The sequence below is a fragment of the Apodemus sylvaticus genome, chromosome 11 (assembly GCF_947179515.1).
Source record: "Apodemus sylvaticus chromosome 11, mApoSyl1.1, whole genome shotgun sequence".
Classification (NCBI taxonomy): domain Eukaryota; kingdom Metazoa; phylum Chordata; class Mammalia; order Rodentia; family Muridae; genus Apodemus; species Apodemus sylvaticus.
In genome coordinates, this window is record NC_067482.1 from 52,787,303 (window position 1) to 52,799,951 (window position 12,649).

General features: G+C 47.6%; 1 protein-coding gene across 5 annotated transcripts in view; it reads right to left on the reverse strand.

The window, feature by feature from the left end:
• Pcdh7 (protocadherin 7) overlaps positions 1-6,697 on the reverse strand; it is a 417,106-nt gene extending 410,409 nt beyond the window's left edge. For all 5 annotated transcript variants that reach the window (XM_052198927.1, XM_052198926.1, XM_052198928.1 and 2 more), the window contains exon 1: positions 1,623-6,697. In XM_052198927.1, coding sequence (XP_052054887.1) covers positions 1,623-4,796 — 3,174 coding nt within the window. In that variant the 5' untranslated portion in view covers positions 4,797-6,697. The remainder of the gene's footprint in view (positions 1-1,622) is intronic.
• Between the last annotated feature and the right edge of the window lie 5,952 nt (positions 6,698-12,649).

The window sequence follows — 12,649 nt, forward strand, 5'->3', positions numbered from 1 at the left end:
ACTCTCCACAATATCAAATAGTGGTTTCATATAAATACATAATTCAAGCTTACTTGCATCCAAAGATCCATTTTCAAAAGCTATTCCATACACAGTAGGTCAAACCTCTATTTTTTTTTTACTGCTTTTAATAGGGTATTTTAATGGAGTATTTTTAAAAGTATATTACTTCTGCTTCTTCTTGTCCAAAATAAATACTATAAAATAAAATGCTACATATAGAAAATATTTTAATATTTAATGATGATGAAAACTATGAAATATTAGTACTTATTCTCCATAACATATTGAATGAGACTATATAACAACTTTCGCCTTCACCTCAATTCTCCTCAGATGACACATTCTACATGCAAAACATATCTGGCAGAAAACCACCATATTACAACATTTAACAAGTTGTAACTGTAATTCCTAAGGTCAGTTTTTGTAGTAAAACACATGATGCACTTTTTTTGGAAGTGTTCTGGCTAGCATCTCAGCACTTTCCAAAAGGATTTTATTTGCTGTGATTTGCTGTGTGGCAAACTTTGGTGGGCATAAAAAGTAAACTTCTTCATAATGCATACCACACAAGCAAACTATAAAAATAGATCTGATATAGTCAGTTCCCCTCAAGCATACACACACACACACACACACACACACACACACACACACACACATGTGCACACACACATATATGTGCACACACATATGTGTCCACACACACACATATATGTGCACACACATATGTGCACACACACATAGATATGTGCACACACACATAGATATGTATGTAATATTGCTATTTCCCACATTATGCCAGGAAACAGCTATATCAAAATAACACACAAAAGTAACACATAATTTTTCTTTTTTCTAATAATTCCCCAAACATACACAAATATATTCTACTAAGTACAACCTAATTTTGTTTACAAGCTTTGGAATATTGAATATGAAGAATTCAGGTGCTGATTGCATACCCACATAGGAGCCAAATCATTATGAATAAATGTTGTTATAGATACAAAATATTAAAAATGCAATTATGCACAACACTTGCTTATCATTAAGGACTTTCAAGCCACTATTTTCATCCAATCAAATGACTACGGCAGGATTTCAAGAATTTTGCCCCTGCTCTGCATATCTATGAATCAGAGTCTGCTGACTTGTAAAATCTGGCATGATTCATGACATAGTTAAAACTTTTCAGTGCCCAATTAGAATGGGCACCAGTTGTAACTCTAGAAAAATTTCACATAGAACTCTCCCAATAAGATATACATACTTACTCTGTAAACATTATATATATATATGAATTAATGCTGTCAAGTGCCAGGAGAAGCATAAAACACTACCTTTCCTTTAGACACCATGTAAATCCACCTTCTAGTTTTCAAAAATAAAAAACCAACCAAAAAACCCAAACAAACAAACAAACAAACAAAACCAGGAACACATCTCTGTCCTATCAGGCCTCTGGTACATCAGTGGCATATAAATGCACGTCAATCTCCGAGTTTTCAAAGGAGAAGGACCCTCATAAAGGAAAGACACAACTTGATAGAAGCTGTTCTGTCTCTGAGTGATCAGCCCACTCTGAGATATGTAAACACATCTGGGATCTCTCTTACCTGTTTGCCATACTTGTTACTGGTTTGACAGCTGTACTCAGAGCAGTGATCTGATCCGATTGAGATGTTGTCTCCTGCTCCCACAAATGTGTTGGCTGGTGGTAGATCTTGTACAGCTTGATGTTTTTTCCCTGCGGTTGGTGACTGGGGGTGAAGCTGGACAGTAGGCAATGGGGAACTGGATTTGTAATGCCTTGCCAGGTCGGGACTGCCAGGCCCACCGTTAACAGATCGGTATCGGCCCATGCTTGGGCTGTCTGACAGCTTCTCATTGACACTATCATACCTCTGTCCATTTGGTTTAGAAGCTTCGACAGTGACAATACTGCTGTAGAGTGGCTGCTTAGATTTTTTGTTTTTCTTGTCCTTTTTAGGCTTTTTAGATTTGTCGTGCTGCTGGGGTGTAAAAAAGTCTTCATGGTCTTTTTTGCCAGCTTCGTAGCCATTTTTACTTTTGGACCTACAGTATCTCGCCATCATGACAATTAAAATGATTAGAATTACTGTCATAATGCCAGCAACCACCCCGATGACGATACTGAGCCTCTGTTTGCTAATTTCATAGCTTGGATCACCAGCTATATCCTGGGTGAGTGGGGTATGCAAACTTCGAACTATCTGGGAGTCAATCACAGTTGCATTGGAAACACTTTCATTGACAAATACATGTACCAAAGTCGTAGTGGACTGGGAAGGCTGGCCGCTGTCATTCACTTGCACAACCAGCCTGTGCAAGCCATAATGCTTTTGGGTGAGTTTTCCCACTAAGGAAACCACACCACTGGTGGGATCAATCTCAAACAGTTTGAAAGGATTCCCTCCCACAATGCTGTAGTTCAAGTCCGCATTGATGCCGTCATCACTGTCTGTTGCTAGCACTGTAGCTACTACTGTCCTGACATTACTTGAAGGTGGCAGCAACGTGTAGGAAATGTTTCTGGGAAGGGTAACGGTGGGAGCATTGTCATTTTCATCCATCACAAAGAGAGAGACGGTGGCTGTGGCCGACCTGGGAGGATCTCCCCCATCCACAGCCTTCACTCTGAAAGTGTATGTAGTCTGATGTTCCCTGTCAAAAGACATTGTGGAGTAAATGGTCCCTGTGTCATTTTCGATAGAAAAAATGTTACTGTTCTCCTCTATGTACAGGCTCATCTGTGCATTCCGTCCCTTGTCAGCATCCATCACGGTGACCATCCCCACAGGGCTGTTGGGTTGCAAGTTTTCCTTCACATAAAAGGTAAAGACATCCTGCATAAACTTAGGGTCATTGTCATTTTTATCAGCCACCTGCACAATCACCGTGGTGCTGCCTTGCAGCACAGGGATGCCTTTGTCTTTGGCATTAACTTTAAACTCATACCTGTCAGTCTGCTCCCGGTCCAGTACTGTATTGACCAGGATGTCTCCAGAATCGGGATCGATGGCAAAAGTCCCCATCACTGAGGAGTCCAGCGAGTAGGCGATCTCTGCATTCTTCCCGCTGTCAGCATCTGTCGCCAGCACCGTGGCTACCCTCTCCCCGGGAATGTTGTTCTCTGGAAAGTAAACCTCAACCACCGACTGGCCAAAGACAGGAGGGTTGTCATTAGTGTCTCCCACCTTGACCACCAAGGAATTGTTGCTGGAGAGGCTGGGACTGCCAGAGTCCACAGCTACTATGACTACGTTGAACTCCCGGGTGGTCTCATAGTCTAGTGGGGCCGATGTGTGCAGGAAGTACTTTTTCTTGTTCTGATCGCCCTCTGTGTCGCTGGCTGGCTTAAGCTGGAAGGGTACATCTCCCACTACGGTACAGGTGACTACCCCGTTCTCGCCTTGGTCTCTGTCAGACACTTGAACCAGGGCGATGGGGGTGTCCACCAGGACGTCTTCGGCCACGTTGGCTACCCCGTCCTTAAGTGGGATGCGCCCTATCTTCCGGATTTCGATGGAGGGAACGTTGTCATTCTCATCTTTGATGTTGAGGACCACGGTGGCCTTATCGGTCTTGGGGGGTTGCCCGCGGTCACGAGCCATTACTGTGAATCTCAACTGGTTCACTTCCTCGCGGTCGATACGGTGTAAGACACTGAGCCAGCCCGAGGTTTCATCCAGGCGCAGTAGCCGTCTTACCGACTCCGTGGCAGCCCCAAATACATACTCGATCTGTCCATTGACCCCTACATCCAAATCGGTGGCGCGCAACTGTAGGATGGGGGTGCCCGGAGCGCTGTTCTCAGCTAGGTCAGCCTCATACACGCTCTTCTCGAAGCGGGGGCTGTTGTCATTTACGTCGGTGATGAGCACCCGCAAGATGGCCTGCGAGGACCGAGGTGGGTCGCCCCCATCGCGCACTCGGAGGGTCAGCTCATAGGAATCTCTCTGCTCCCGGTCCAGCGCCCCCTTCACTATCAACTGCGGTTGTTTCTCGCCGTCTGGAGTGTCTGCCACCTGCAGCTCAAACACACTGCTTCGGCCACTAGGACTAGTCCCGCCGCCACCCTCAGGCGCGTCCAGCCGCCGCTTGGAGCCTCCAGAGCCGCCGCCGCTCGCGCTGTTCCCGCCGCCCCCTGGGTAGGGGGCGCTGTCCGCCGGCCCCAAGCGCCTTCCCTCGCCGCTGCTGCCGCCACCCCCGGGCTCCTGGAGCAGCTCGTAGCGCTCGATGCCATTGCGACCAAAGTCACGATCGGTGGCCGTGGGCAGCAGGTAGAGCGTGCCTACAGGCCGGTTCTCCTCCACCGTGAGCGTGAGCACCGGCGACGGGAAGGTGGGCGTGTTATCGTTGATGTCCAGCACGATGACCCGACCCTCAAACAGGTCCACCCAGCTCTGCGAGGGCCCTATCACCGACACCTCGAAGTCCAGGAAACATTCGTTCTCGTCGAAGATCATCTGACATTGGGGCAGTTTCTCTCGGTCGATGCGCCGCTCGCTGGTGCTCAGCTCGCCGGTAAGGTTGTCAATCTTCAGATACTCAGAACCAGACTCAAGGCTGAAAGTCACCTCGCCGGAGCCGGTCACGATGCCCAGGTCCGAGGCCACATTGCCGATCCGCACGTCGGCGGGGCCCTCCTCGGCCAGCCGATACCGGAGCAGCTGTTTGGCGGCGGCCAGGCTGAAGCAGAGCGGCAGAAGGAGACAACAGCCCAAGCACCAGCCGCGCGCCCATCCCGTGGTCCGCATCCTCAGCATCTTCTCTTGCTGCTGCTGCTACTGCTCCTTCTAACCACAACCCCCCTCGGCACCCCCCTCCTCCGGGGCTGGCCGCCTGCCCTCCCCTCGGTCCTCCTCTCCGGGAAAGGAAGAAACGAGAGGGAGGGGAGGGAGGGGGCCAGAGTAGCGCGTAGAGTCTGCTGATGGGAGGGGGCAGCTATAGATGCTTCTTTTTTTTCTCCTCCTGCTTCTTCCGAAAGTTATTGTTTCATAATTCATGCAATGGGTGCTAATCGCCCGCTCGCCGGCCACCGTTTACTCGCAGTACTCACAGTTCACGGGACACTGCGCGCCACGGGCTCGGTGCCTGCACAAAGTCATCCCCGCAGCGGGAAGATCCTGAGATCCAGTTCCCAAGCCCTAGGAAGGGGCTGGAACCGCTTCTGCAAGAGGGCGGCGGAGCCTGGTAGCGGGACTGGAGCAAACCTGCAGCCTTCCCCGTCAGACAGCAGAGCTAGTCCTTACTGCTACTCGAGTTAAGTCCAATTCACGTTCCAGTTACTCACTCCAGACCCAGGCTCTGTTTAGACTCCGGAGGTCCAGACAAACAGGAGCCGCTTCCTGCTCCAGGCTCTGGGGCGAGCAACAAGCCAGTCTCAACTCCTCTTAAGCAGCCGGGAAGCCACTCAACATATCTTGAATGAAAAATTCCACGGCAGGTCGCTTCGGGCAAGGTGCAGCGAAGAAGCCTCGCGTCACAGCTCCGTCCGCGTCTGGGTGCTCCCGGCGCGCCAAAGAGCTGCCCGAGCCATCTTCAGAGACGCCCAGAGTAGGTCGCTTCTCACCCCGGAGAGCTCGGGTTTCTCTTTTTTCTTAACAACTCTGCGCAAGGTCATTAGTCACGAAGCTGCAGCCTGAAACCGCAGCAACCATTCGCCCGCGGGGGCGAGAGCCGAACCGTGCGCACCGCGCAGTGCCCAAGTTTGGATTCTCAGCCGCAGAGTCCGTGCCTTCCCTCACCTGCATTCGGCCCGCGTGTTGGAGCAGTGGGATCTGCAGCGCTGTGCGCGATTCTGGGAGGAGATTGCAGCCTCTCTCGCTCTCCCCGCTCTCTCTCGATCCCTCCCCTCCCTCCCTCCTTCTCTTTCTCTCCTCCCTCCTCTTCTCTCTCCTCCCTCCTCTCCTTTCCCCTTTCCCCCCTCTCTCACTCTCTCCAGCACAGTCTCTCAGCTTCTTCCAGTCTCAATGCGGGGGGAACTGGAGCTGAACTTGATCCCTTTGCAGTTCAAAGGTGAGCAAGCCTGGCTCCGTGCACCCGCGACATTGGCCCGGCGAAAGCTCTCGACCGGGCACTCCTAACGGCAATTAACAAAGATGCTCAATTCTGTCCGGATTTCCAAAGAAAAGCCAAAGGCACTGAGGCGGGGGTGGAGGGGGAGGTGGAGTCAAACAGAGCTGCCAAGTAGCTTAAAAAAAAAAAATCTAGTTTGCCAAAGGCAGAAAAAGTGCCAGTCGGCTGTTGTCTCGGAAGTGCCCTGGCGCGGCGGGTGAATTCCGCAGTTGTCTCGTCCGCTTTCGCGTCTAGCAGAGTCTGGTGCGCGCGCTCCCGCCGCCGCCTCTCCGGCTGTGGCTGTTCCGAGACACCGAATCTCCACGGGGAAGCTCCTACTCTCGCCACCCCCTAGCCGGAAACCAGCAAGTTTGCATAAAGTGGTGGTTGCTGCGGAAAGCCCGCGGGCTCCGGACTCAGACTTGTCCCCGACGCTGCAGCGGCGGCTGCGTTATCCGAAACTACACAGTTGCAGAGAACCGGGGAGGAGGGCCCAGGGAAAGGAGGCGGGAGGAAGGACCAGCCAGCCGCGCAGCTCAGGGAAGCCAGGCTTCGGTTCGTGGGGCCGACTGAGAACTGCCCAATCTCAGCCCCTGTAAGTCAAAGTCCAGTCTCCTTAGGCAGTTTGGGTGGGGGTGGGGATGATGGTTTTTCCCCTCTAGGGCTGGTAGATTTCCTCCTTCACTAAACCCTGCTGTGTGGGTAAGAGCAGAAGTGAGGGTGTTAGTATACCTTCCTCCCACGTCTACCCTCAGACGATGCGCCCCTCCCGCCCCCAACTCCCACCCGCAACGTGTCTTCGTTTCGCAATTTAGCATCTGGGTTAATGAATTGCTACTGGTAGGCTGAGGACGACGTGAGTTCCGAAAGCCAAGCTTGTGTTCTGCAAAACCATGACGGGCTGCAGTAGTGAAGAGAGAGAGCATCAAACTCCAGGGAGAGCCAGAGAGGATCCTTTTTTGGAGCATAGACTTTGGAGGTCTGGGTTGGGGAGGGGAGAATGGCTGCCTTTGTTTAAATGCTTGGAATTCCTGTCATCCGCTCTCACTGGGGATAGACCGTGTGTGCACGCGCCTGGGGAATAAAACACATGCTAGAAGCCTGGATATTATTTTCTAAGCAGAGCCTGCAGCTTTTAGTAACTGGCAAAGTGTAGCGTCACCTATCTGGATATAAGGGAAATAAACTTAAATGGCAACTTTGTGTTCCGAGTATGCTTAACGTCTTTTCTCTCCTTTTGACTTTGTGCCTCGTGATTCTCCCTGCCATTCCCTGGCGTGAGGCTTCCCCGGTTCTCAGTCATGACCACCGCAGTCTGCCAAGTCAGATTTCAGGGCTGGTGGTGTTTTTCGAACCGAAGCCCACTTCTCATTTATTTCACACTATCGAAGGAAAAGACTCTCTACCCACAGATTAAGAAGAACGAAGGCTGTAAGTGGTATTTGGGTAGCGTCCTTACTATTTCGAAGAATGTTGCTGGGAATTTAAGGGCCCCTTTAAAGACAAATTTGCATGCCATATCCAATGCTCACAGAATCAATTTTACTCTCTGTGAGACCAGAGGAGACAATGATTTAAATAAGTCAAATACCAATAAAGTCTAGGAGCTAAGGAAGCGCGCGGTTGTTTGGAGGAGCGCAGCGAGAAGGAGTGTATTTGGGGGCGGGGGAGCGGCCGTGGTTTCTAAGCTCTCCCGGGAGGGGCGGGGGTGGAAGCACGGAGGACGGAGCGGTGAGTAGTACGTGCCAGGAGCTGACGAATATTTCCCTGTCCCATAAAGCAGCATCTTTCCGGGAGGGGTGGCTCCTCCTTCTCCTCGGATAGAACGGCCTTCCCCGGTAACCCTCCGGCTGCGGCCACCAGAGCTCTCAGCTCTGTAACTGCAGCATCAGCGAGAAAAGCCTGGCGCGCAGGCTCAGTGTGCACCGCCGCAGTCTGAAGGAGGGGGCTGGCGCCGCAGCGCCTCCGCGGCCGACGAAGTGGCAGTAACTCGATGTCCCCCTTACATTTGGAAAGAATAGAGGTTTATCTGAATGCCTGCTTTCTCCCGATCCAGACTGGAAAGGGAAGGGGGGGGGGGGACGTCACCTCCACTGCGAGGCTTTGCGCCGTGCATTCCGATGCGTGGCTGTGTGCACCTTGCACTCCCTCCACTCGTCGCCTTACTAGAATTTTGCAAACTTCTGGCAATCGCGTGGGCAGAAAGACATTATGCACTCCCTCATCCCTTGCCAGACCATAAACTTGAATAACCCTCCTCTGCCTCTTCAAGCATTCTCCCGCCGCTCTTGGCAAGGATGGAGGGAAGGACTGCGTGGTTTACTCTTGCCTAGAGTTTGCATATATTTCCTCCACGATGACTGGGGGACAGGGGTGCAGCGCGTCCTTCACACTGGAGTGGTTTCCTCTGAGAGAGGGAGGTAACCTCCTCCTGCCCTCCCCACTTATCCCCACCGACTCTGCCGCGGAGCCAAGCCAGCGTGGGAAATGGGTCCGACGTGTGCTGCATGGATAGCAGCGCGGCCAGGCTGCTGTTGGGCCGGGAAACCTTGTTCTGCTCCCTCCCCCACCAGTCGCCAGCTCCGACCTTTCCGCCAGAGCAGCCAAGAAGTGGCAGCTCCTTTGCCCCCCAGAGCGGTTCCTGTGGACCAGAATGGAATGGGCGGGAAGAGGGTAAAGGGGGGTAAAGGGGGGTGACACCCTCCTAGCGCCCTTGCGGCGGCCGCTGCTCCCAATCCTCTTCCGCCCCCTGTCTGGGCGCTGACACCATCGCTCCAGCCTCCAGCCGGTGCGCAGGGGGAATGAAGGCAAGCAGCAGTTCCCCCGCCCCCCGCCCCATTTCCGCAGTCTTAGAGCCAGTGTCACAAGTGCTCGGCAATTTCATTAAATGGAACCCAGGGACTTAATCCTCCCAGTAGCAGACCTCACCAGGGGAATGTGATATCCGGATTCGCTCCCACCCACAGACCCCACCCGGTCTCTCAGACCCGAGGCTGCTTTTATCTTCTCGACCTGAGAGGCAAGGTTCAGGAGGAAATGGGATCAAAAAGTGTAACCGGCTGCAAGAAATAAAAGACGCTGGTTGCAGTTGCTTCTGCAGCCGCCGAGGCTTCTCTGGCAGACAAAACCGAAAAGGAATAGTGTTCTAAAGACTGCCTTGATCAGTTATCGTTTGGAGGAAGCACAATGTTTTAGGGAAGACTGAAACGTTTGCGATGTACGTTATTTAAAAGCAAATGCCCCGTAATAAGCTTGCATATAAAGTAAAGCAGACATAAAAGTGAAATTAATTAAAATCCAGATAGCCCATGCTAATACATGTCAGTGAAAATCCGGATTGCTTTTCTTTGCCAAACATCGCCCTCCAAACTTAACAATTCAAGTACTTTTTCAGTAAAGAATGTCGGTGACAGAGCGGGGTCGGGAATAGTGTTTGGGGTCACTTTTGTGACTTAAGCCTTTTAAAAAGAAGACTGGCAAAAAGTAAGGACAACAAAGTTTGCAGTAAGGCTAAGAAGCAAGTGCCAGCGGCAGGGTTTTAGGGTCGGGAGTCTTTCATTTATAATAGACGCTTTATTATTCACAAGAATACGAGGAAAAGGTTAAATACAATAAACATGATAGCCAGTCCTGGAGAGAAATATAAAGCAGTAAGTACAAGGGAAAGGAAGAATGTGACTCAAGAACTCCACCAAGGGACAAACAGAGGAAATGACACCCGATATCTCCAAAGGCAGTGACCTTTCATCCTTAGTGATCTGCGATTCCCTAACTACTTTTGGTAAATTTAAAATCTCAGTCTTCCTTCTCAGTATTTATAAACGCTTTCCCATTAAACATATACTTTTAAACAGCAGACATAACACTTTGTAAATGTCCAAAAACAAAAACAAAAAACAAACAAACAAAAAAAAGATTCCAGTTCTTGGGTAGAGACTTTTGACTACCTTTTTTTTTCAGCTTGAAATCCATGGATGTAGTAGTAAAGTGTGGTAGACTGAAATGGTTGAATAATTCATTGCGATAACAGCCTTTTGATGGACATTAAAACTCAGCAATTTAAATAAGGAAACCACAGACTTCCTTTTAGGCAGGTAGTAACTGCTTCCATCAGTGGTTACTTAATTGGTCTCTAGCCAAGAAATAACATCTTCTGTGCTATTTAAATCTTGTATGTAAGCTATATATTGCAGAAGTAAATGAACACAAGTTAGATGCTGCACTCAACTGATTCTTATTGGCTATTTGTTAACTGTAAAACACAAAAACAAGGCTGGTGTGATAGCAAAGTTTTCAAAGGTTAAAAAAAAATCTTCACAAATAAAATCTAGTTATATAAACATGAACTCATAAATTATGTGATTTTGAGATTTCATTAGAATGTTTTAAAATATTTTAAGGAACTTGATAAAAATGATTTCTACTTTAAAATTGGCAAAGATTGATGGTTGGTTGTTTTTCTATTTATACAGTTTTAATTTGCCAAAATATTCAATCTGCACAGGTTTCCAACCTATACGTCACATTAAAAAGGTCCAACTAATTACATTGAGAGAGACATTGTGCCTTATTTACAACAATTTATAGGATGTTTCATATTTATTATTTTTCACACATTCTCAACAATCTTAAGGATGGAAAGAAAAGGAGATTTTGCCAAATTTAGGCAAACATTTGGGGAAAGGATTTGGCATTTTGAGCATCACTTGAAACTATTACTTGTCAATAACTATGGTAAATTTGAATGTGCCCTACAGTCTGCAGGATGGACTGGACACATGTATTATCTCTTCATTATAGAGGCAGAATATATCAAATGTAACTGTAAGGAATTACCACTGATGAAAATTATATATATGAAAAATCTGAGGGGGGAACAAGGATCTCATTAAAATAGCCCAAGTAAAGGTTGCATTAAAACAAATGACCATGCTTGTACAAGAAGAAACCATTGAAAATTATGATTTACCTGTAAAATGCTAACTCCATTTCGTATATTATTTCCCATATTGCTTGGGCCAGAATTGTTTAAAACAATAACTGGTTACTTTAGCAATAATGAGATTTCCAATGATTATCACTGAAACTGTTCATTGACTTTAGCTCAAGTCTTAAGTAAGGTGCCAGTTCTGGGACACCTCGAGGTAGGATGAATCTCTTTTCTAGCTTTGGGACACTTGAGTGGGAGGGGAATTGAGTGTATCTCTGAACTAAATAGCTTGGCTCTCTGTAAATAAAGCTGTTTACTTATCTCACTAGAACCAATATCCAGGGATGTCAATGAGTTTCAGACAGCCATGTTCTTTGGAAATCAGCACTATATTTTAGCTGTTTGTTTCAGTACTCATTGTTTAGTAAAGTGGATTAAAAAGACTTTTATGAAGATTGAAACCCCTGGTTTCATCTGTAGAACCATACAAAACCTTAGATATACTACTCAGTGATGGGCAGACAGACAGTACTATTGGCAAGATACGTTTTTCATAAAAGCACTGACACTAATACCTGCTGGCTTTTGACATTGGCATTTTTAAGCTATTTCTCTTACTTGGAAATGCTAAAGAGTTTATCACCTTGAACAAGGCTTTTATTAAAGTATTGTCAAGTGACAGTGGGTTGTAAGTATGAAAAAGAAGTTTTTATATTTGTGGTTGTGTCGTTGATTTCCTGTTTTGTCTGTGTAGCAAATTCTTAGTATTGTCTCCAATTGACTGGGGGGGGGGAGGGGAACAGAAACTCTATAGTGTTATAAACTGTTACTTAGCCTTAGAAGATACAAATGTGCGAATTCAGTTTGATTATTGGAGAAAACATTAGGTATGTTTTTTTTCTATAAGTAATTGATAGCAATGTTTAATAGCAGTCTTTTTGGTCAGAACTATTTCTGTGGTCAAGAATGTGCACCCAGATTCAGCACTGAAGTTAGGTTCCGTTTTTTTTCCCCCTGAGGGTTTCTCTGCTTCTTTCTCCAGATGTTAGATATAGCTTTAGTATATCCTTCTATTTGCAGGGCAAAAAAGTCGAACCTACCGCTGCCTTTCCCATGCTATAGAGCTTGTCTTTTCATACAACAAAGAAAAAGCATTGCTTCTAACCTTCTTTTAAAATACCAGAGATGAGAGCAAAATACAGTGAACTTGAAAAGGTATCTTTCAACATTAGGTAGAGCTCCCATTTCCAGTTTTTTTTTTCCTATACAATCATGATTTTCAAAGTTCTATAAGCCAGTGTACCTTCCACTACCAAAAAAATAGTCTCCTTAGATATCAAGATGCTTGTTCCCTCCATCCTGAATTATCCCAAGTTTGTGATACTGCTGGAACTTAGGGTAGCTCCCATTTGCATCAGCTTCTTCGAGATTTTCAAGCAGCGTCAGGGAGGGGTGTGCTTTCATGGGTAGGCACCTGGACACTTGCAAGAGTAAGAGTTTCACTTACAAGAGATCAAGAACTAAAGTTCTTTCCAATCCAGGTTTCCCCTGGTCGCACCCCATGGCTTAAATGGTGCTTAAAATGCCACCTGCTTTTTAGGTCACCTTCTAAAAGATTCTGCAAATGGTAAG